At 36.7% G+C, this 26,923-nt stretch overlaps 1 protein-coding gene across 1 annotated transcript in view; it reads right to left on the bottom strand.

Annotated features, from left to right (window-relative positions):
* The window catches only part of DNAJC13 (DnaJ heat shock protein family (Hsp40) member C13), a 155,238-nt gene that overhangs the window by 124,130 nt on the left and 4,185 nt on the right, over nt 1–26,923 (bottom strand). The window contains exon 2 of the mRNA XM_061167595.1: nt 4,065–4,145. Coding sequence (XP_061023578.1) covers nt 4,065–4,132 — 68 coding nt within the window. The 5' untranslated portion in view covers nt 4,133–4,145. The remainder of the gene's footprint in view (nt 1–4,064; nt 4,146–26,923) is intronic.

Raw genomic sequence — 26,923 nt, 5'->3', positions numbered from 1 at the left:
TCCAACTCTATTTCTACTTACAAGAAAGGAATCAGAGATTCATCAGCTTCCCTTCCCCTTAACTCTTACCTTGAATTTCCTGTATCAAGCAAGTCATTCCAGGGGCTATGAATATAGTGGGTACCTGCCAATGACTTATCACAGACATATCCCAATGTACTGAAGCTAAAATCCTGTTCAGATACTAAAATCCTACTTTTAAATTCAGAGCATTTGCTGCAATTAATGTATGCAAATATTAAAGTGATCCACAGGCAGATTTTCCATGTGATTTCCATTCAGGAAAAAATTAAGTACCTAATTTTCAACCTTACTCTGAAGTTTTTCGTACAGAATCTTTACTTCTGTTTAACTGAAATGTATGAATCTTCCTTCTATCAGAAATGACTTGCCAGGTCAAAAAGGAAATTTTGCTCTTTAATGAAATAAAGCGTTTTTTACTACAGAAGTCTTCTCCTATTTCTCACTGTTTCCAAAACAAAGATAAAATTTAATTATGTACAAGTGGGAAAACGACAAGCATAGCAGAAAAGCTACTTTGCCAGCCAAAGGGTCTACAATGATGGTGAACAGACCTGAATCATTAAAAAATGAGTAGTGGCTGCAAAGTGAAACATATGAAAACTATTATAAAGGTAACATGAAATAAGTGACATGAATATCCCCAAGGGAAATACCTGGAGAGGTTATCTTTAATTTAGGTATACTAAGAGAAAAAAAAATATTTGACCATCTTTACTGTCACTACCAATAACACTTTTCTGAAATGCTGGGGTTGAGATGGAATCTCTTAAAACTGAGGCCCTAAAGCCCCCATATCACACACAAAATTTGTTGTATGCAGATATATGTTCTAAAGAGAAGGTGCATATAGCAACTCCAAAACAACAGAAAAATTTCAATGTGGGGGCATTTATTTTTTCATAAGACCTATGAGAAATACTTTAAACTTAGAATTGGCTACATAAAACTGTTGTTGTTAGTCACTCAGTCGTGTCCAATTCTTTGCAACTCTATGAACTGTAGCCCACCAGGATCCTCTGTCCATGGAATTTTCCAGGCAAGAATATTGCAGTGGGTTGCCATTCTGTTCTCCAGGGGATCTTCCCGACCCTACCTGGGTCATCTGAATTTCTTTACCGGCTGAGCCACCATAAAAGGGCTACATACAATAGTAATATAATAAAAGATTCAGTGCCACACAATAATGTATATAACACAATGAAATAACTATCACTATCTAGGAAATGTAGGACCTTTGAAAAGAAAAGTGAAAGTGTAGTCACTCACTCATGTCCAACTCTTTGCAACCCCATGGACTGTAGCCCACTAGGCTCCACTGTCCATGGAATTTTCCCAGCAAGAATACTGGAGTAAGTTGCCATTTCCTTCTCCAAGGGATCTTGCTGACCCAGGGATCAAACTCACATCTCCTGCATCTCCTGCACTGGCAGGAGGATTAGACTGCTTACCACTGAGCCACCTGGGAAGCCCTAGATATCCACATACAAAAAAATAAAGATGGATCCCTACTACCCACTATACACAAAAGTTATCCAAAATCAAAACTATAAAACTCTTAGAAGAAAACAAAGGAATAAATCTTTGAGACCTTGAATTATGTAATGGCTAACAACACAAAAAGCTCAAGTGGCAATAGAAAGAAATAGATAAACTTGATTTCATCAAAATTAAAAACTTCGTACTTCAAAGCACACCATCAAGAAAATGAAAAGATAAACCATCAAACAGGAGAAAACTGCAAATCATATCTCTATAAAAGACTTGTATTCACAATCCATAAGGACTTCATGCAACTCAACAAATAACCCAGTTAAAAAATGGGTATGTGATTTGAACAGACATTTCATGATATATACACAAATGGCAAATAAGCATGAAAAGATACTCAACATCAGAGTCATCAGGGAAATGCAAATCAAAACCACAATGAGATACCACTTCATACCCACTAGGATGCCTAAAATAAAAAAACAGACAATAACAAGTATAGGTAAAGATGTAGAGAAATTGGAATCCTCATACACTGATGGCAGGATTATAAAATGCTGCAGCCACTTGGAAAACAGTTTGCCTATTCCTCAAAAAGTTAAACACAGAGTTACCATATACTTCTATATAACTCCATATACCATCAATTCCACTCCTAGGTACATACTCAAGAGAACTGGAAATATAAACGTGTACGTGAACATTTATAGTAGCGCTATTCTATTCATAACAGTAAACATGTACGTGAACATTTATAGTAGCGCTATTCTATTCATAACAGTAAAAGAGTAGAAATAATATAAATGTCCATCAACACAAAATGTGGCATACCCATACAATACATTTGACAATAAAAAGAAATGAAGTAATGACACATACTACAACATGGATAAACCCTGGTAACATGCTAAGTGAAAGAAGACAGTCATGAAAGATTACATATTGGATGAGTCCATTTATATGAGATGTCCTAAATAAGCAAATACAGAAACAGAAAATAGATTAGAGGCTGCCAGATGCAGGGAATAAGAGAAGCGAGGGAAGGAACTGCTAATATTTTTAAAGGAATACTCTTGAGAGGTGAGGAAAGTGTTCTAAAGAGAGTTGTGATGGTTCACAACTCTACGAACATACTAAAAACCACTAAACTGTACACTCTAAAAAGTTTTATGTTATATAAATTTTATCAATAAAGCTGTTATAAAAACAAAGCAAATTTCAAGGTGTGAATTAGAGGGAAGGAACTGTGCTTGCAGCAAAGAAATAGTTCTGCTCCAAATAATTACGAAGAAAGAAAGGAAAAAAAAAGGACTGTCTTAAGTCATAGTCACCACTAAGAACATTAAAAATTTTTTTCCAGATGATCACAATTACAACAAGCTCACAAAGCAAAAAGTATTATAGTTATTTTGTAGAATTCAAGAGAATGCTATAATCACATTTTAAAAACAAAAGTTATATTATGATGATTAGAGCAATCTAAAATTTGAGAAAAAAATTAGGATCATTTAAATATACAACATTTTTAAGGCTTACTGAAAGAACTAAAGAGAGTCATACTACTCTGGATATGCCAATATTCTAACTTTGCTTAATGAAATTAACTGAAGAAAAAATTTTCAAGACAAGTATTCTACAAGGATAACAATTAAATAGCTCATACAACTGAGCTTCTAAAAGGAAACAAAATTAAACTCAAATCTTTCAAAATTAGTCAGTTCATTAATGCAAACCAGAAACACTACAGAATTCAGATGTTGCACCATTCTAAGAAGTAACAACACTATTACCTAAAAAATGGAAAGTTAAGAATAAGAAATACACCACTCTCTCCTCATCCTCCAAGGGGGTAGGAGGGAAGAATTAAAATTACTGGCTTTGTGCACATGTCACATTTTTATCTTAGTCTGAGGCCTGATTTGGAATAATGTGGTCACCTATTTGTCAAAGTGTGGCATACTCATTTTACTTATTACTACTCAAAATAACAACAGACTAAACTTTTTTGTAATGATCAAAAACTGCCATTCATTGAATACTGATGTATTTAATGTACAATTTTAAAATCTTCACACAACTCCATATCAATTTATTTAATCCTTATATTAATCAGAAGGCTAGGAATTACTATGCATTTTGCAGCAGGAAACAGAAACCATTTACACCTCAGTCTGACCAGGCAAGTTACTGAAAAATGTCATCAACCCGTCCCAAGGAAAAGATCAAAACCAATTTTTAAATTTAATTACAGGTTAAAAGAAAAAATACAAAATGCACTATTGGCATATTTTCTTTGTCAAATGGATGTGAAAATGCATTGATAACATGTAGGCTCATCTCTAGGTGATAAAGTTGTGAAGTTAACACTCCACTACTACAAAAACTCATCCTTAAGTGATAGCATTCAAGACTATGGATAATCAGTTTATTTTCCTTTTAATTCTTATCCAAATTCCTTCCGAAAAACAGAGAAAACCAAACATATCAAAAGAAAAAGTAATTTTGAAAATACTTTATAGAGGCACAGAAAAGTAAAATCAACAAATACTTACTTCCCCCTCCATGAATGTTTTGTTGTGTAGAAACATGCTAAATCCTTATTCTCCTTAATAATGTTCATTTTGTGCTGAATCCTGAAAGATAAAAATATGGGTAAATTTTGTAATAGTGCTAACCTTAAGAATTTTTCCTGAATCTCCCACACCATACTTTCACAGACTGCCATATGGTACTGATTTTAAGACACCCATCTTTTCTAAAAGTCCATAAGGATGGTCTGTTCAACTCTCTATCAGAGAAGCCTTTAGCACACTATATTGTCACAGCTCTTTTCCACTATGCTGAGTTTGAGGACAAGAATTGCCCTCATATCCCAAGAATAGAGAATCTAGTAAAAAAGTGTTAAAGTAAATGAATCTTTAAATCTCACATTGCCAAACAATATTTTAACACATGACTCTCAAGTGTCAAACCAATTCCAAAAGGTTTTTGTCTAGCTGCTAAGTGCCGGCCATCTTGCTGCCACTGTCACTTTAAAGGGAACTTACTATAAATAGGTTAAGGTTTAACTTGAACAATATTCTCATTATAAAAGTAATTTAGTAAAAGTTAAAATGTTAGCCGCTCAGTCATATCCAGCTCTTTCAGACCCCATGGACTGTAGCCCACCAGGCTCCTCTGCCCACGGAATTCTCCAGGCAAAAATACTGGAGTGGGTTGCCATTCCCTTCTCCAGGGGATCTTCCCAAACCAGGGATCAAACCCAGATCTCCTGCACTGCAGGCAGATTCTTGACTGTCCGAGCCACCAAGCAAGCCCAAAAGTAATTTAAGAACATAGTAAAAACATTTTTGATGTTCATAAAGTAACTCATCTTTCATCCTAGCATCCAAAGATGCTAACTTTCCTTCTTCCAGCTAGGAAAAAAAAAAAAAAAAGTCTTCTTAAACAAAATTGAGACTGTCATTTATACCACTTAGCGTTTTCACAGAATATTAACCTTTTTCCAAGGAATTAAATATTCTTGAGAAAAAGATTTTTAAGTCACAAAAGAACAATGTTACTCAAAGTGTAGTTGTAAACATCAAGACAAGTGCAGAAATTAAGTGTTCAGAAATGTTTGTTACAGTTTGGTTAGTGAACGCTCTGATTAAACAGGATATAGAACAGTTGAGGATTGCTGACTTGTATGATACATCACACATGGTATGAGCTTCCTAACAGCCATAGGAAGAGGGACAATGCTATGTGCAATATTTCAAGATTAGTTTGTTGACTGTAACCCTGAAGTGTATAAAATCCAGAATCCATTTAGCTCACGAAAAAATTTCAGTTTATCTAGCTTTACACATCTCATTGTATAAACTGGCTACTAATGAAAGACTAATGATAAATTCTGAAAATATTACATCATTTGCTTCATACTGAATACAGGGTAAACATCAATATGACCATTTTACTTCTTTTGTCACTTGGGTACTACTTCCTACCCTTAATAATTAGAAATACACTCTAAAAAATATTGTAAAATACATAAAGTGTCAATAATGCAAACTGAATGGTTAGAATTATGGCTTACTTAGCTTTCTTCACATCTTTTTATGTCTAAACTTTTTTAATCAACAAGTATTCTTTTCATAAATAGAATAAAACTATTTTTCATTCAAAACCATTTTTATAACAGCTTTTTGAGACAATTCACACACCTTAAAATTCACCTCTTTAGAAGTGTACGATTCAGAGGTTTTGATATGTTCAGAGTTCTATAACCAATACACTATTTTTATCATTCCAAAAAGAAACCGTGCTGGCAGCCACTTCCCAGTCCCCCTCACACCCGCTACCTGGCAACCATCTACTTTCTGTCACTATGGACCTGTCTATTATGGAATCCCATATAAACAGAATTACAAAATGCGTTGTCTTTGTGACTGGCTTCTTTCACTTAGCATAACAAGTGAAACATTTTCAAAGTTTATCCCTGTTGTGGCATGCATCAGTTTCCCATTGTATAGAAACACCACATTTTGTTTAACCATTCATCAGTTGATTGACATGTGTGTTGTTTCCATGCATGCATGCTAAGTCACTGCTAACAGGTACTCCCAAATAAGGTTTTGTCAAACCTTCTGGAAAAACATCAATTTATGCTCTGAGGAATAATAAGAGAACCACAAGTAATAGCAAATTTAGAGAAACCTTTTGTTGTCACCAGAAATTTCTCTTAACAGCCAATGACATCTTCCTACTAGTGTGTATAGACAGCTAAATATAGACCTGTCAGCTGGTGTGCTGTTCTGTTTTTTTCTAGATCGTGTATCTGAAATGACACAGGCAGCCAACCAAGGATTATTAAACCAGCAAACATTGTCCCTGCCTTCTGAGTCATCTGTAGTAAATGATATTGCGGGAAAGAAATTTAGAGAAGATCTCTCAAAATGTGTCAAAAAAGTAAAAAATTATAGGTCTACAGATGGTAGTTTCCCCTCATATATAGTAACTGAAGGATGGCGGGGGGAGGGGGCAGAAAAAACAGGAGGACAGAAAAGGTAAATGGCTGACACTGAAGAGTAGAGTTTGGATTCTGAGTTCACAGTTTAAGATTGGAATGACTGACTGAACTCTGGCCTATCTAGGAGAAACTGACAAGAAAGAAAATGCGTTTGAGTGAAGACTGGCAGATATCATCAAGGGACTGTGAAAGGAAAGTGACAGAAAAATATAAAATTTTAAAATGACAGTCACAAAGAACTTAGGACATGATCTAATAAATCTGTAGGGAGTCTGCGGGAAAATAATCTTGTAACAACAAAGAAAATTGAAGAATTAAAAAAATAAACCTAAAGAATGATCTTATAAGTATCACTGATTTGGGGTAAAAAGTAACTCAAATCTTTTAGAAGGGAAATTAAGAAGGCTTAGCTACAACTTTTTGGAGGCTTATGAATTCAGGGGTGATAAAAGCACTAGACGCCTGAAAGTTCCTAGGTTAGGATAGATAGAGGGATAAAGGATGAGAAGATATAACACATTAATATAAAATTAATATAAAACTGAAGACACACAAATGGTCCACAGGGATATGAAAAGATGTTCTATGTCATTATTAAGGAGATGCAACTCAAACTCAAAACTATAAGACACTGCCTCACACCTGTTAGGATGGCTATTATCAAAAAAATAAAAGACAAGTTCTGGCAAGCATGTAAAGAAACTGGAACCCTTGTACATTGTTGATGAGAATGTAAAATGGTGTGTTATAGAAAACAGTATGGAAGTTGCTCAAAAAATTAAAAAATAGAATTATTAGGGAATTCCAGGGTGGCCTAGTGGTTAAGACTTGATGCTTTTGTTAGGGGTAAAACACTGACTGAAACCACCCACCCCGGCCAGGCTCTCTAGTAACCATCTGCATGAGTTATTTTACGACAGGAGGTCCTGGTAAAGAACACAGAGCTAATAAGCCACCACCAACTGGAAGAGTTCAGGAAAGGTCAAAAGAAGACACCACGTATCCATCTACCTCCCAGAATCCCTCTCGCTAGCATCCATCTTGGCTGAGCAATGTGGTGCGCCACCAAGAAGGACTCTGAGTCAAAATGATTGGCCAAAGACAACCTAGAAACTAATCCCATCAACATAAAACCCGAGACTGCAAGCCATGTGGCAGAGCAGTTCTCCAGGGTTCCCTTACTCTGCTGCTCTCCACTGGGGCGCCCTCTTCCAATAAAGTCTCTTGATTTGTCAGCACATGTCTCCTCAGACAATTCTTTTCCCAGTGTTAGACAAGAGCCCAATCTTTGGGCCCTGGAAGGGGCCACGCTTTCACTACTGTGGGCCCAGGTTTGATCCCTCGTCAGGGAACTAGGATTCTGCCAGCTGCATGTGGCCAAAAAACCCAGAATTACCACATGACCCAGAGATTAAACTTTGAGTATTTATCCAAAAGAACTGAAATTTGGACCTCTAATGAAGGAGGAAGCAGAACAGGCTCTATCTCGAAAGCAGGACTCCGTCTTGGGCCGAACTGTGGACTTTGAGCTACATGCCCAGTATCTATGGAAACATACCAACTGGAAAACCAGGCCCCCAGAAGGAAGAGCCCTAGGGCTCTCTGTTGCCTAAAAGAATACCCTAGTTATCTGTGTAACCAAATAGAATCATACATTCTATTATGCTTACTGGGGTATGACCACAGGCCTATTGATAATTGTCCACTGTTAACTACCTAGGCTTAAGGCATATGAATCATGGGTTAACTCTGATTGGATCTTTTTTTCCCTTTGTTCAGACTAGTTTCAGGGAATTTGGGGAGTTGGGTTTGGGCACATACACTTAGGGTATATAAGGTTTTCACAAAAACTGGTCTGCGGCCTTCGCTAAGAGGAGACTCTGCCTTGGGCCCGCCAGTGTAATATACTGCACTCCACTATCTGCATTGTCCTTCTGAGTGAGTTTGTTTCCCGGAACGTGAGGCTACAACACTGAGATGGCACAACCATATTCATTGCAGTATTATTTATAAAAGTGAAGATGTCTAAACAGCCTAAATGTCCACCAACAGATGAATGGGTTAAGAAAATGTGGTATGCACAATATTATTCAGTCTTAAAAAAGAAGGATATCCTACAATCTTCAATAATATCAGTGAAACTTAAAAACATTATGCTAAGTGAAATAAGCCAGTCACAGAAGGACTAATGCCACTTACATGAATTATCTACAATAGTTCAACTCAGAGAAGAAGGTAGAATGGTAGTTGTCAGTGACTGGGTTGGAGGGGAAATGGGGAGTTGCTAATTAATGGGTATCAAGTTTCAGTTATGCAAGATGAGTAAGTTCTAGAGTCTGTTGTATAGCACTGTGCCTAAAGAGTGAATAATAATGTATTGTATACTTAAAATCTGTTAAGAGGGGAGGTCTTATGTTAAGTGTTTTTATCTCCCCAAAATTAAATTTTAAAAATTCAAAAAGTAAACCACTACCTTGGCGTGTCAGGAAAAATACTGTATTCCTGATGCAGATTACAATCCTAACAAAAAAAATATAATGTAGAGTTAAAGGCTTCTCTGGACAGCAGGAGAAGTGCCCATGGCCAAAATCAGCACACCTGACAATTTATGTCTCATGTTTTAGGAAGCAACAAGTGATACTGCTATTTTGCATCCAATCCTGAACAACAGTCCAAAAAAGGCTAAGACTAGTAAAATGGAAGTGTGCTTTATAGAAGAAAATCACTCCTCAATCTGAAAAGCTCACCTTCAGTCATGTTATATTTAGATAAGGATATACTGGAGAGATAAGGAAGGGAAGAAATACTTACCTAAGTAGCCAAGTCAGCCCCAGAAATGACAGGTTAATTCAAAGCTCTTATTAGTGCCTACACACCTGAATTAAGATAAGGCTTTTCTATTTTAAATCCTGAAATTGGAGAGGGGAGGTGCCCCTGATCAAAAAATTTATGACATGCCCTGAAATCATGCAACAACTAGGTTTTATTAGGGCTTCCCGGGTGGCCTAGTGGTAAAGAACCCACCTGCCAATGCAGGAGACTTTAGAGATGTGGGTTCGATTCCAGGGTCGGGAAGATCCCCTGGAGGGGGGCATAGCAACCCACTCCAGTATTCTTGCCTGGAGAATCCCATGGACAGAGGAGCCTGGCAGACCACAGTCCACGGGGTCACAAAGAGTCAGACAAGACTGAAATGACTGAGCACGCAGCAGAGGTTTTACTAAGTACTCATCATGTGTTAATGATGACACATAGCATTTACAACCTACTTACATATCTCACTGTCTCCATAACAACTAAGGTACAGGTATGATGATCCGCATTTTATTGACAAGAAAACTGAGAATGTAATCACTTCACTAATGTAACAAAAGTTAAGTGGCTGGGCCAAGCTTTTGAACTCAAACTGCTTAACCCCACACTTAAACTAAACTATAATAGTAATACCTTCCCTCACATTTAGAAAATCAATGGGGAACTCCCTGGTGGTCCAGGGTTAGGACTTCCTGCTTGCACTGCAGGGGGCATGGGTTCACTCTCTGGTCAATTCCCTGGTGGGGGAACTAACATCCCACAAGTGATGCAGCCAAAAACAAACAAAATTCTCTTTTAAATTTAGAAAATAAAAATAAATTTATTCTGACCATATAATTACAGACCTAATGACAGCACATTCCTAGATTAATTTAGAACTAGTTCCAATTATTATCTTCATTTGGATATATGATTAGGCACCTGCTGATAACAACTTTGAAACTCACAATTTTAAGCTGTTAAACAAATTACCATAATCAACACAAGGCAAAAGAAATACAACAAAGAGGATGTCTCCAGGATTGAAATATTCTACCATATAAAGATAAATATTTTAAATGTTTCCATCCATAGAAAAACTTGGGCTTTCCCAGGTGGCACAGTGGTAAAGAATGCATGCCAAGGCAGGAAATGCGGGATCGATCCCTGGGTCAGTAAGATCCGCTGAGCAGGAAACAGCAACCCACTCTAGTTCTTGCCTGGAAAATTCCACGGACAGAGAAGTCTGGCAGGCTACAGTCCACGGGGTCGCAAGAAGTCAAACACAATTGAGCAGGCATCCACTATAGATAAGCTTAATTTTAAAAAAAAAAGTGTTCAAAACAAATATATGACTACAGAAATCTGCTACCAAATGGAGAAAAGACAGTCTCTTCAATCAGTAGTGATGGGAAAACTGGACAGCTACATGTAAAAGAATGAAATTCAAATACTTCCTAAACACCACACACAAAGATAAAGTCAAAATGGATTAGAGACCTTCTGTGAGACCAGAAACTATTAAACCCTTAAAGCAAAACATAGGCAGAACAATCTGACATAAATCACAGCAAAATCCTCTATGATTCAGTCTCTAGAGTAATGGAAATTAAAAACAAAAATAAACAAGCAGGACCTAATTAAACTTAAAAGCTTTTGCACAGCAAAGGAAAACTATAAACAAAGTCAAAAGACAGCCCTCAGAATGGGGGAAAATAAAAGCAATTGAAACAACTGACAAAGGATTAATCTGCAAAATAAACAAGCAGCTCATGCAGCTCAATACCAGAAAAACAAACAATTCAATCAAAAAGTGGGCAAAGAAAGAAAAAAAAAAATGGGCAGAAGACTTAAACAATCACTTCTCCAAAGAAGGCATACAGATGGCTAATAAACTCATGAAAAGATGCTCAACATCACTCACTATTAAGAAAAATGCAAATCAAAACTACAATGTGATATCACCTCACACCAGTCAGAATGGCAATCATTAAAAAGTCTACAAACAATAAATGCTGGAAAGGGTGTGGAGAAAAGGGAACCCTCTTGCACTGTTGATAGGAATGTAAATAGATACAGCCACTATGGAAAACAGTATGGAGATTCCTTAAAAAACTAAGAATAAAACTACCATATGACCCAGCAATCCCACTACTGGGCATGCAAGCATGCTCAGTCACTAACTCATGTCTGACTCTTTGCAACCCCATGGACTGTAACCTGCCAGGTTCCTCTGTCCATGGGATTCTCCAGGCAAGAATACTGGAGTGGGTTGCCACTTCCTTCTCCAACTATTGGGCATACACCTGAGAAAACAATAACTGAAAAAGACACATGTACCCCAATATTCATTGCAGCACTATCTACAATAGCTAGGACATGGAGAAGCAATCTAGAGGACCATCGGCAGATGAATGGATAAAACAGCTGTGGCATATATATATACAAAGGAGTAACAGCCATAAAAAGGAATACATTTGAGTCAGTTCTAATGAGGTAGATGAACCCACAGCCTATTACACAGAGTGAAGTAAGTCAGGAAGAGAAAGACAAATATCCTGTATTAATGCATATATATGGAATCTAGAAAGATAGTACTGATGAACCTATTTGCAGGGCAGCAATAGAGACACAGACATAAACAACAGACTTGTGGACATAGTGGGGGAAGGAGAGGGTGAGAAAAATGGAAAGAGTATCATGGAAACATATACATTACCGTATGTAAAACAGATAGCCAGTGGGAATTTGTTGTATGATGCAGGGAGCTCAAATTGATGCTCTGTGACAATCTAGACGGGTGGAATGGTAAGGGAGGTGGGAGGGAGGTTCAAGAGGGAGGGGACATGTGCATAGCTGATTCATGTTAATGTATGGCAGAAACCAACACAATATTGTGAAGCATTATTCTCCTTTAATAATACATATTAAAAAAAAAAAAGAAATATGCTACCAATCGGTGATTTCAGGATCTCTGTAAATTCAACAGAAAAATACTATTCTAACTAACAATGAATTTTTAAAACAAGCAGATTAATGAGATCTGAGTTGGGACCTAATTCCCAACAGTGTGCTATTAACCTCTCTAATTTCAAGTAAATCTATTTTATATACTAAAAACCTCAATCATTTGTGATAAAGTCATTTCATCTAATGAAGACAACCAGTGTGGAAACCACGTTAACACTTTCAGACCCTAAGGAGGTATTTCTAGATGAGGAGGTATTAATATCTAACAAACTGTGCTCCACTAGAGAAGAGAATGGCAAAACACTTCAGTATTCTTGCTTTGAGAACCCCATGAACAGTATGAAAAGGCAAAGAGCTATGACACTGAAAGATGAACTCCCCAGGTCAGTAGGTGTCCAATATGCTACTGAATATGAACCGAAAAAACAACTACAGAAGGAATGAAGAGGCTGAGCCAAAGCAAAAGCCAGGCCCAGCTGTGGATGTGTCTGGTGGTGAAAGTAAAGTCCCATGCCGTAAAGAACAATACAGAACAAGAACTTGGAATGTTAGGTCCATGATTCAAGGTAAATTGTGAAAGTGAAAGTCGCTCAATCATGTCCAACTCTTTGCGACCCCATGGACTATACAGTCCATGGAATTCTCCAGGCCAGAATACTGGAATGGTAGCCTTTCCCTTCTCCAGGGTATTTCCCAACCCAGGGACTGAACCCACGTCTCCTGCATTGCAGGTGGATTCTTCACCAGCTGAGTCACAAGGGAAGCTGGAAATGGTCAAACAGGAGCTTGCAAGAGTGAATCTTGACATTTTAGGAATCAGAGAACTAAAATGGACCAGAATGGGTGAATTTAATTCAGATGACCATTATATCTACTATGGTGGGCAAGAATTCCTCAGAAGAAATGGGAGTAGTCCTCATAGTCAACAAGAGAGTCCAAAATGCAGTACTTGGGTGCAAACTCAAAAACAACGAAATGACCTCTGTTCATTTTCAAGGATAACCATTCAATATCATGATAATCCAAGTCTATGCCCCAACCACTACTGCTGAAGAAGCTGATGCTGAATGGTTCTATGAAAACCTCCAACACCTTCTAGAACTAACACCAAAAAAAGATGTCCTTTCATCATAGGGGACTGGAATGCAAAAGTAGGAAGTCAGGAGATACCTGGAGTAACAGGCAAATTTGGCCTTGGAGTACAAAATGAAGCACACAAAGGGTAACAGAGTTTTTCCAAGAGAACTCACTGGTCATAGAAAACACCCTTTCAAGAACACAACGAAAAGAATAAAATACTTAGGAATAAATCTAACTAAAGAAATAAAAGACCTATATATAGAAAACTATAAAACACAGATGAAAGAAATCAAAGATGACACAAACATGGAGAAATATACCATGTTCATGGATCGAAAGAATCAATAGAGTGAAAATGAGTATACTACCCAAAGCAATCTATAGATTCAATGTAATCCCTATCAAGCTACCAATGGTATTTTTCAGAGAACTAGAACAAATAATTTCACAATTTGTATGAAAATACAAAAAACCTCGAATAGCCAAAGCAATCTTGAGAAAGACTCAACCTGCCTGACTTCAGGCTCTACTACAAAGGCACAGTCTTCAAGAAAGTATGGTCCTGGCACAAAAAGAGAAATATAGATCAATGGAACAAAATAGAAAGCCCAGAGATAAATCCACGCACCTACTGACACCTTATCTTTGACAAAGGAGGCAAGAATATACAATGGAAAAAAGACAATCTCTTTAACAAGTGGTGCTGGGAAAACTGGTCAACCAATTGTAATAGAATGAAACTAGATCACTTTCTAACACCATACACAAAAATAAACTCAAAACAGATTAAAGATCTAAATGTAAGATCAGAAACTATAAAACTCCTAGAGAAAACATAGGCAAAACACTCTCTGACATAAATCACAGCAGGATCCTCTATGACCCACCTGCCAGAGTAATGGAAATAAAAGCAAAAATAAATGGTACCTAATTAAACTTAAAAGTTTTTGCACAATGAACGAAATTATAAGCAAGGTAAAAAAACAGCTGTCAGAATGGGAGAAAATAATAGCAAACAAAGCAACTAAGAAAGAATTAATCTCAAAAATATACAAGCAGCTCATGCAGCCCAATTCCAGAAAAATAAATGACCCAATCAAAAAATAGGCCAAAGAACTAAACAGACATTTCTCCAAAGAAGACATACAGATGGCTAACAAACACATGAAAAGGTGCTCAACATCACTCATTATCAGAGAAATGCAAATCAAAACCACAATGAGCTACCATATCACGCCAGTCGGAATGGCTGCTATCAAAAAGTCTACGAACAATAAATGCTGGAGAGGGTGCGGAGAAAAGGGAACCCTCTTTCGCTGTTGGTGGGTAGGCAAACTAGTACAGCCACTATGGAGAAGAGTGTGGAGATTCCTTAAAAAACTGGAACAGAACTGACATATGACCCAGCAATCCCACTGCTGGGCATACACACCAAGGAAACCAGAATTGAAAGAAACACGTGTACCCCAGTGTTCATTGCAGCACTGTTTACAACAGCTAGGACATGGAAGCAACCTAGATGTCCATCGGCAGATGAATGGATAAGAAATCTGTGGTACATATACACAATGGAATATTACTCAGCCATTAAAAAGAATACATTTGAATCCCTCCTACTGAGGTGGATGAAACTTTAGCCTATTATACAGAGTGAAGTAAGTCAGAAAGAAAAACACCAATACAGTATACTAATGCATGTATATGGAATTTAGAAAGATGGTAATGACCCTATATGCAAGAGAGCAAAAGAGATAGAGATGTAAAGAACAGTCTTTTGGACTCTGTGGGAGAAGGCAAAGGGTGGGATGATTTGAGAGAATAGCTTTGAAACATGTATATTATCATATGTGAAACAGATTGCCAGTCCAGGTTTGATGTATGAGACAGGGTGCTCAGGGATGGTGCACTGAGATGACCCTGAGGGATGGGATGGGGAGGGCTCAGGATGGGGAACACATGTACACCCATGGCTGATTCATGTCAACATATGGCAAAACCACTACAATATTGTAATTAGTCTCCAATTAAAATAAATAAATTAAGAAAAAAAAAAAGAAAACAAGAGACGACTCTACACACGGACGTCTCCAGATGGTCAATATCTAATTCAGATTGACTATATTCTTCGCAGATGAAGATGTAGAGAGATCTATACAGTCAGCAAAAACAACACCAGGAGCTGACTGTGGCTCAGATCACGAACTCCTTACTGCCAAAGTCAAACTTATATTCAAGAAAGCTGGGAAAACCACTAGGCCATTCAGGTATGACCTAAATCAAATCCCTTATCATTATACAGTGAAGTGAGAAATAGATTCAAGGGATTAGACCAGATAGACAGAGTGCCTGAAGAACTATGGACAGAAATTCATAATATTGTATAGGAAGTGATGATCAAAACAATCCCCAAGAAAAAGAAATGCAAAAAGGCAAAATGGTTGTCTGAGGAGGCCTTACAAATAGCAAGGAGAAAAAAAGAGAAGCAAAAGGCAACAGAGAAAAGGAAAGATATGCCCATCTAAATGTCCCAAAGAATAACAAGGAGAGATAAGAAAGCCTTCCTCAGTAATCAACACAAAGAAATATAGGAAAACAACAGAAGGGGAAAGACTGGAGATGTCCTCAAGAAAATCAGGGATGGCAAGGGAACATCTCATGCAAAGATGGGCACAATAAAGGACAGAAACTGTATGGATCTAACAAAAGCAGAAGATACTAACAAAAGGTGACAAGAATACACAGAAGAACTATATAAAAAAAGATCTTAATGATTCAGGTAACAATGGTGTGATCACTCACCTAAAGCCAGACCACTTGAAGGGAGAAGTCAAGTGGACCTTAGGAAGCAATACTATGAGCAAAGCTAGTGGAGGTGATGGAATTCCAGTTGAGCTATTTCAAATCCTAAAAGATGATGCTGTTAAAGTGCTTCGCTCAATATGCCAGCAAATTTGGAAAACTTAGCAGTGGCCACAGGACTGAAAAAGGTCAGTTTTCATTCCAATCCCAAAGAAAGGTAGTGCCAAAGAATGTTTGAAACTACTGCACAACCGCACCCAATGGTGGAAAGCTACAGTGGCTCAGAGGTTAAAGTGTCTGCCTGCAATGCGAGAGACCTGGATTCGATCCCTGGATCCGGAAGATCCCCTGGAGGAAATGGCAACCCACTCCGGTATTCTTGCCTGGAGAATCCCATGGAGGGAGGAGCCTGGTAGGCTACAGTCCATGGGGTGGCAAAGAGTCCGACACGACTGAGCTACTTCACTTTTCACATGCTAGCAAAGTAATGCTCAAAATTATCCAAGCTAGGCTTCAACAGTATGTGAACTGAGAACTTTCAGATGTTCAAGATCGACTTAGAAAAGGCTAAAGAGATCAAATTGTCAACATCTGCTGGATCACAGAAAAAGTAAGAGAATTCCAGAAAAACATCTACCTCTGTTTCACTGACTATACTAAAGCTTTTGCGACCACAACAAACTGTGGAAAATTCTTAAAGAGATGGGAATACCAGACCACCTTACTGCCTCCTGAGAAATCTTTATGCAGGTCAAGAAGCAAGTTAGAACCAAACCTGGAACAACAGACTGGTTCCAGATTGGAAAAGGAGTACATCAAGGCTGTATACTGTCACCCTGCTTATTTAACTTGTATGTAGAATAGCTGATCATGTAAGCTGGACTGAATGTAAGCCAGCATGTAAGCACAAGCTGGAGTCAAGATTGCCAGGAGAAATATCAATAACCTCAGATATACAGATGACACCACCCTTATGGCAGAAAGCAAAGAGGAACTAAAGAACTTGATTAAAGTGAAAGAGGAGAGTGAATGAAAAAGCTGGCTTAAAGCTCAACATTCAAAAAACTAAGATCATGGCATCTGGTCCCATCACTTCATGGGAAATAGATGGGGAAACAATGGAAACAGTGAGACTTTATTTTCTCGGGCTCCAAAATCACTGCAGATGGTGACTGTAGCCATCAAATTAAAAGATGCTTACTCCTTGGAAGAAAAGCTATGATAAACTTAAGACTGCATCTTAGAAAGCAGAGACATTACTTTGCCAACAAAAGTCCGTCTAGTCAGAGCTATGGTTTTCCAGTAGTCATATATAAATGTGAGTTGGACCATAAAGAAAGCTGAGTGCCAAAGAATTGATGCTTTTGAACTGTGGTGCTGGAGAAGATTCTTGAAAGTCCCTTGGACTGCAAGGAGATCCAACCAGTCCATTCTAAAGGGAATCAGTTCTGAATATTAATTGGAAGGACTGATGCTGAAGCTGAAGTTCCAATACTTTGGCCTCCTGATGGAAATAACTGATTCCTTAGAAAAGACCCTGATGCTGGGAAAGGATGAAGGCGGGAGGAGAAGAGGATGAGACGGTTGGTTGACATCACTGACTCAATGGACATGAGTTTGAGCAGGCACTGGGAGATGGTGAAAGGCAGGGAAGCATGGCATGCTGCAGTCCATGGGGTCGGCAAAGAGTCAGACATGACTGAGCTATTGAACAACAACAAAAGGTATTAATAACTGACTAGTGGATGATGGTAATGCACAAATACTTGAAAAATGCAAGAAAAAAAAAAGAATATTCTGTGCTTGACTATGCGTCACTTAAAGGGAGAGTTAGAATAATTGTAAGAGAACCATTGGAAAATGAGTAACAGCAAGTCTAGGGTTCCTCCAAGTGCAGTGGTAGGTGATGATTCTATCTGGGAAGAATCTCCCTGTAGCACAGATATTGGAGTGGCTATCCCACACACTAAACATTAACTAATGATTAGGCCAAGAAGCTACTATTAGTAAGATATACAATAAAGTTGTTTTAATAATCTATCACCAAGGTAAAAGTGGTGAATTTTTAAAATTTTACTTACGGTCAAAGATACAGTAGTGGTAACCATCATTTATTGGCTGTATGACTTTGAACAAAAGTTTCACTTCTCAAAATCCCAGTTCATCTATAGAGATGACAGTACTTGTCTCAAAGGACCATGGTGAGGACCAAGTGAGATAATCTGAATAAAGCCGTTAGTGTGATATCTGGCTCAGAATAAGCACTCAAAAATGTAGTTAGTATTTTTGTTAGCAATCATAATAATTACTACTGTACTTTAAATATACTACCCCGGATACATAATAGTTCTTTTGAATGTTATTACTACAGCTTTCATTTTCAAGATTACTCGTAGGCCAGGCATTTTTTAAGATATATAGCAGGTAAAGTTATTAACTTACTTGATCCTTTCTAAGTCTTTTATCTACTAACTTCAGTCCTTGTGTATTATTCAATGTATATCACCAATATGTGTCACTTAGAATTTCTACTTCCAAACATACAATGTTGATTTAAACAGTATTCTAAAGCTTTTACCTGCTCATTCAAAAATAATTATACCAATACATCATATTTCTTAAACTAGGTAGAATACATCAGGGTATTATTATTATTTTATTTCTTACAGTTTTCCTAAAATGCTTTCAAAAAGAATATAAAAGATAAGCCAAGATAATCATGATAAGATTTTAAAAGATATTTTTTTAATTTAAAAATTAAGTCAACTATAAGCATCAATTTTATTTACTACATTTAAAATATCTCCCAGTTAGGCATTTGAAATTTCAATCATTAGAAATGTATTTTTACCTGAAACCAACCTAATAGTTTTTTTTCTTCATTGAAGGATAACTGCTTTACAGAATTTTGCTGTTTCTGTCAAATCTCAACATGAATCAACCATAGGTAGACATATATCCCCTCCCTCTCACCTCCCTCCCCATCACACCCTCTAGGTTGATACAGAGTCCCTCTTTGAGTTTCCTAAGCCATACAGCAAATTCCCATTGGCTACCTATTTTACATATGGTAATGTACGTTTCCATGTTACTCTTTCCATACATCTCACCTCTCCTCCCCTCTTCCCATGTCCATAAGTCTATTCTCTATGTCTGCTTCTCCATTGTTGCCCTGTAAATAAATTCTTCAGTACCATTTTTCTAGTTTCTGTACATATGCATTAGATTATGATATTTATCTTTCCCTTCCTGACTTACTTCACTCTGTATGATAGGTTCTAGGTTCATCCACCTCATTAGAACTGTGTTCCTTTTTATGGCTGAGTAATATTCTATTTTGTATATGTACCACGACTTCTTTATCCATTTTTCTGTCAATTGACATCTAGGTTGCTTCCATGTTCTAGCCATCGTAAATAGTGCTGCAATGGGATACATGTGTCTCTTTCAATTTTGGTTTCCTCGGGGTACATGCCTAGGAGCGGTATTGCTGGGTCATATGGTGGTTTCATTCCTAGTTTTTTAGAGAATCTCCATACCGTCTTCCATAAAGGCTGTATCAATTTACATTTCCACCAACAGTGCAAGAGTGTTCCCTTTTCTCCACACCCTCTCCAGCATTTATTGTTTGTAGACTTTTTGATGATGGCCATTCTGACCGGTGTGAGGTGATATCTCATTGTAGTTCTGATTTGCATTTCTCTAATAATGAGCAATGTTGAGTATCTTTTCATGTGTTTGTTAGCCATCTGCATGTCTTCTTTGGAGAACTGTCTGTTTAGGTCTTTTCCCACTTTTTGATTGAGTTGTTTGTTTTTCTGGTATTGGGTTGTATGAGCTGCTTGTATATTTTGAAAATTAATCCTTTGCCAGTTGTTTCATTTGCTATTATTTTCTCCCATTCTGAGGCCTGTCTTTTCACCTTGCTTATATTTCCTTTGCTGTACAAAAGCTTTTAAGTTTAATCAAGTCCCACTTGTTTACTTTTGTTTTCATTTCCATTACTCTAGAGGTGGGTCAGAGGATCTTCCTTTGATTTACGTCATCGAGTGTTGTGGCTATGTTTTCCTCTGAGTTTTATAGTTTCTGGTCTTACCTTTAGGTCTTTAATCCATTTTGAGTTTATCTTTGTGTATGGTGTTAGGAAAAGTTCTAATTTTATTCTAGCTTTATTCTGAAGCTGTCCAATTTTCCCAGCACCATTTATCAAAGAGGCTGTCTTTGCCCCATTGTATATTCTTACCTCCTTTGTCAAAAATAAAGTACCCATAGGTGTATGGGTTTATGTCTGGGCTTTCGATCTTGTTCCATTGGTCTATATTTCTGTTTTGTGCCAGTAGCATACTGTCTTGATGACTGCAGCTTTGTAGTATAATCTGAAGTCAGGAAGGTTGATTCCTCCAGCTCCATCTTTCTTTCTCAAGAATCCTTTGGCTATTCAGGCTCTTTTGTGCTTCCATATGAATTGTGAAATTTTTTGTTCTAGTTCTATGAAAAATGCCATTGGTAATTTGATAGGAATCACACTGTATCTGTAGATTGTGTTTGGTAGTATAGTCATTTTCACAATGTTGATTCCTCCTACCCAGGAATATAGAATCGCTCTCCATATATTTATGTCATCTTTGATTTCTTTTATTAGTCTTATAATTTTCTGTGTACAGTTCTTTTGTCTCCTTCAGTTCAGTTCAGTCAGTTGTGTCTGACTCTTTGCAACCCCATGAACTGCAGCACGCCAGGCCTCCCTGTCCATCAACAACTCCCAGAGTTTACCCAAACTCAAGTCCATGGAGTCAGTGATGCCATCCAACCGTGTCATCCTCTGTAGTCCCCTTCTTCTCCTACCCTCAATCTTTCCCAGCAACAGGGTCTTTTCAAATGAGTCAGTTTGTCTCCTTAGGTATGTTTATTCCTAGGTATTTAATTCTTTTTGTTGCAATGGTGAATGGGACTGATTATTAATTTCTCTTCCTGAGTTTTCATTGTTAGTATATAGAAATACAAATGATTTCTGTGTATTGATTTTGTATCCAGTGACTTTGCTAAATTCACTGATTAGCTCTAGTAATCCTCTGATACTATCTTTAGGGTTTTCTATGTACAATATCATGTCATCTGCAAACAGTGAGAACTTTATTTCTTCTTTTCCAATCTAGATTCCTTTTATTCCTTTTTCTTCTCTGATTGCTATAGCTAGGACTTTCAGAACTATGTTCAATAACAGTGGTTAAAGTGGACACCCTTGTCTTGTTCCTGATCTTAGGGGGAATGCTTTCAGTTTTTCATCATTGAGAATAATGTTTGCTGTAGGCTTATCATATATGGCCTTTACTATGTTGAGTTAGGTTCCTTTTATGACCATTTTCTAAAGAGTTTTAATCATAAATGGGTGCTGAATTTTGTCAAAGGCTTTTTCTACGTCTACTGATATTATTATACGGTTTTTATCTTTCAATTTTTTAATATGGTGTATCACAATGATGATTTGCATATATTGAAGAATCCTTGCATCCCTTGAATAAACTCAACTTGATCATGGTGTATGAGCTTTTTGATGTGTTGCTGAATTCTATGAAACCAACCTAATAGTTTTAAATTTATGTTTGATGTCTTTTAAGTTACAGCTTATAAACTTTTGGAAAAAAGAATTTTACGCCATAAAAATAATCCCCATTCAATTATCTCCTCTGTATATTTCTTAAATAAGTTCTAAAAGTGGTCCTTGAACTGTTGCTTATCAGTAAAAACTAATAAGCAACCATAATTCCCACTAATAGTGATGAAAACTCTGCAGAATTTCTAGTCTCAGGTGTAGGAGCATAACAGTTATTTATAGGCACATTCCATAAATAACAGCAAACTGTCCAGCTAAAAAAATATAAAATTGTTGGATGAGATCTTGGTAGCAGCTGTATCATCAGTATTTGCTATCCCGCCAGTTGTTGAGGTGCTATTCAAATTAGCAAGAGCTTTTGTGTTCAAACTAATTACTGCTTAAATTTCACCTCCTTTCCTGCAGGACAGTCCCACTTCAAATTCTCAAAGATCTTTTTGATAAAAACTCAAGTATACAAGCCCTTTGTAACTAAATCACCTGGAAAAGATCTCTAATTTTTGCAAGTTGGCTTCACTTGTTCTCATTCTATATCCTAATAATACACCACTAACAGAGCTTTTCTGCAACTTTTCAGTTTGTCTTTTAAAAGACCTGTGTGAAGGGTTAAAAGTCAAATTCAAGGCATAATTCAAGACAGACTTCAGGAATTCTGGCTAGATTCACCTTTTTCAATGAGTCCCTTGCTTCATCCTTTCAATTAACACTTGAGGTTTTCACAGTCTTATTACTGGCAGTAAAACTGACAATCCATTTAAAACCATTTACACATAAAATAAGTACAATCTTTTGGACAATATGATTTTGACACAAAAGTGCAGGATTTGAGAGTTCACTGAGAGACACCTACATCAAAATGACACTAAGAACAAAAAGCAGTATGAAGGGACTCAGCATTACAAACACTTAAGCAGACTGTTGCTCTTTAGTCCCAAAGCCTGTCTGACTCTTTTGTGACCCCATGGACTATATAGCCTACCAGGTTCCTCTGTCCATGGGATTTCCAAAGCAAGTATAACTGGAATGGGTTGCCATCTCCTCCTCTAGGGGATCTTTCTGACCCAGGGACTGAACCTGTGTCTCCTGCAGTGCAGGTGAATGCTTTACCATGGAGCCCTCGAAGCAGATAACAGTCAGGCAGTCAGGGTATAAGCAAAAAAATTTGCACACACAGCAAAATTAAGTCTATGTGTATGGCTTGTGTTCAGTAAAAACTCACACAGAAACCTTACTTAGCCAGGATGAATGAGTATACTCAGAAAAATAATACACTAGTGAATGAATGAAGGAAATGGTTTTAATCAAGGCTATTTGCCTTCAAAGCACACACTTTGCATGACCAACTGGAAAGGATTTTTACACAAGTATGAAAACTTCCAAAGAGCAGACAAGATACTAATTTTCCACCTTGAATTTGCAAAATGAAAGAATAAACTCTTTCATCATTTTGCTCTCACTCTCAAGTAATGAATTAAAAATATGAGTTTGTCTTGAAATGCCTCAAAAAAATATGGGTGTCTAATGTAAATTCCTTTCAACGTGGCTGTCGGTGAAAACTTTTATGTTGGGGGAAAACTACACTTGCCTTTATTTTCTGACCTGCAACAGAACACTGTTTTTCTGCTATACTGTGAAATTACACCTGAAAATATGGTAGATATTCACACAACAGAAACTAATTTGTGAACATAGTATTTCCCCATACATCTATGTCCTACTGAAAATACAGAAGGAAAACCATTGCTAAGGCAAAGGCTGATCCAAGTAATGACCAAAGAGAGAATCCCTTATTACTGGCTTTTTAAAGAGCCTAGTTTTATTTGTAACTGGATTCAAAACCTAAGTGAATTATATCTCTAGGTTAGGTCAGTTTCAAATAAAAGGTAAAAAAAAATATAAATGGTTAACAGAACATTAATTTTTACCCATATTAAAAAGCTACAACTAGACTGTCTTAGAATGTGCTGTGTCTGAGAGAAAAGTGATATGACCTTTAACCCTGTTTTTAAATTTTTAATCTTTATGTTTTAATATATAACTCAAGCGTAGACAGAAGTATTTTTCATTTAAATAAACAACAAATCAATAATGTGAACGACATCTACCATACAGGAATCTTTAAACAGCTATAAAATAGATCACTAAGTAAGGTTTTAATACACTCTGTCTTAGTTTTCTTTACTTGCTGATGAACTTCAGAGATAAATATTATAAGAAAGCCAGTTCAAAGCCAAAATGAACTTTCAAATACTTCTACCATCATAGGGTAGGGAAAACTAATCTAAGACCCCCTCATTCTCTTTATAAAATCCATTCCTCTCTAATTAGAAACTGAATATATATTCATGAAATAAAACAGCAAGAGAAATTCAAAAGCAACCCATAAATCAGAAGAAACACCTAACATGATCTCAATGGGGGGAGAAGTAAGCATATACACCATAGCAGTTAATTTTGCTGGCCTTTCCCATTCAATGTAAATTAAATACTGAAAAAGATACCTATCTCTTCATATTTTAGATTACATCTGAACGGATAATTCTTATTTCTCACAAATAGATCTCTACTTGTTGTAAAATAATAATAATGTTTTTGCCAGGGAAGATACATGGTTATGACTCTCCCCTTTCCAAAATTTAAAAATGCCTTGAAATATTCACCTCGGGGGAAGAGAAAAAAAAACAACTAAGAAATGTGTTCACTTAAGCAAATCTGTGAAATCAGCAGTACTGATCATTTACGTATTTCTAGTTTGCACACATTCTTAAAGCTTTCTAGACACAAATTTTTATTTCATCTTTGAATCTAAATTGGTTTATGCAAGAACATAATATACTAATTCAATAAACTGTTCTTCAGCTCACAGGCACTTAATAATCTTGCTCTCACAGACGCTAATGGTAAAAGAGATTTTTAACTGCCACATTTCAACTTGTTTTTCTTAACACTATAGTAAACACATAATGGGGGAATAAACTTCCTAGGCATATAGCAAATATAACTTGAAGACAGTAATCATCTTAATACCCAAATACTGTTCTCTTAATACTAGTATAAGACAAGAGTTTAAGTGGCTACAATTTCCCTTTCTTTGACCCAATACAAAACAGCAACAACATGTAAATTTCTGGTTTGTCTCTTTCCAAAAAACCCCTATTATTCCTAACTCTGCCATAGAGTTTCACAGTTTACAGAACACTCCCAAATCTATCAAGTAAGTAAAAAAGAAAAGAAAAGAAAATTCTACTTTTAAAATTAAACCCAGTAGCTATAAGTTTCGGGAGGAAAATGGCTCATCTGCTCTAAGATTTGATGAACATCCAAAATATATTCTGTATAAGTTTGAGAGATCAAGAAACCCCACAGGACTAGTGTAAGAACTGAAGCTTAAATATAATTAGTATAGAATTTACTGGAGCCTCCCAGGTGGTGCAGTGGTAAAAGAATCCTCCTGCCAATGCAGGAACCACAAGAGACACGGGTTCCATCCCTGGGTCAGGAAGATCCCCTGGAGCAGGAGATGGCAACCCACTCCAGTATCCTTGCCTAGAAAGTACCACGGACAGAGGAGCCTGGTGGGTTACAGTCCATGAGATTGCAAAGAACACAACTGAGCATATACACACACACAGAACTTATTACACACTAGAGAAAGTCCCTATATTCATACCTTATCAATCCTTCCATGATGTTTTCACAATTATTACTTGAAAAAATCAGAACATCAAAATAATTTAGATTACTTTAGCGGTTTTGCTGTCAATCTGGTCATTAAAAGCTCCAATTGTTATTAACTGCAAAAAAGATATTACCAAACAGCATGTGCTAAATCTGTGAACACTGCTTAAACAGTGTGGCCTACTTCTAAGGGCAACTTAAATTCTCAAACTTTAAAAACCCCACTGATTTTAGACTTATGTTAGAGATGATTTTTCCTTTTAAGCAGTCCATAAAAGTACAAGTAAAACTCAAATATGTAGGCTGCTAAATAAAGTTAAGAGCATGTGAAAAGAACTACTAGGAAATTATATGTTTAGCTTTATTGAATGAATCATACTTAAATACAACTTTGCACAGGTAACTGTCTCAAGTTTGCAAAAATGTCACAACTATGTTGGCTTAAGTTACTTGCTACAAAGATATCCCCTGACTCACTGATTCTTAAAGGAGTTTCCAGAACTAAGAATCATACCATAAGATAAGAGATGTCACTGACTGGCATGTGCTAAGCATCTGTCAACACAGCTGGAGCAGAAAAATGTGTTGAAAAGAACGTTTAATTCAATATATTGAATTAAAGTAACGGTTGGAAGAGTGGAAGTTGGGGTGGGGCTGCTGCCCCTTGAGACACTATGATTAAAAACACTTAAAAAAAAAAAAAAAAAGGAAAGAAAACACTTCTAGGATTTAGTGGATGGAGCTACATACCCCTCAACAAGCAAGACAGTCCCACAGACTGATGAACTGTCCTCAAGTGACTTTCAAATATCCAAGTGGTCATTCACATAGATAAAAGCCTATTTTACAGCTAATCCCAGAATTTAGTTTTATATTAAAATACAAATCATGAAGTATGTTTTGCCATTTAATATACATGTAATTTTCCTGTAATGCACACATCATAAAAACTTCATGAGAAGTCTGAATTCTCATGGCTTTTCAGAGTATCTGTATTTTGTCTGCATTTTTTTTTTTAAGCATATGTTAAGGATTTTATTCTGCTTATTAATCATTGAAGGAATGAAGAGATGTTGTAACTGGCTCATAAGAGAATGCAAAGAACAGACATGTCTGTGTATTCCATCACACATATAATATATACAATGTATACAAAATGCATAGCACTCATATAATGTATGCAAAGTGCACAATGTATACATAATACATAATATTATTCTACTTTTAATTTATATATATGCATGCTCTTTGTGTTGTCTTTTGTTTTTTTTTAAATTTTTTATTTTTTTTTTTATTAGTTGGAGGCTAATTACTTCACAACATTTCAGTGGGTTTTGTCATACATTGATATGAATCAGCCATAGATTTACACGTATTCCCCATCCCGATCCCCCCTCCCACCTCCCTTTGTCTGCATTTTTGATGGATATTTTTTACTGGTTTTTTTTTCAGTACTTTAAAGCTGT

Source organism: Dama dama, chromosome 19, assembly GCF_033118175.1.
Source record: "Dama dama isolate Ldn47 chromosome 19, ASM3311817v1, whole genome shotgun sequence".
NCBI classification, from domain to species: Eukaryota; Metazoa; Chordata; class Mammalia; order Artiodactyla; family Cervidae; genus Dama; species Dama dama.
The sequence above is the reverse complement of the archived record's forward strand: the minus strand, read 5'-3'. Positions and strand labels throughout refer to the sequence as shown.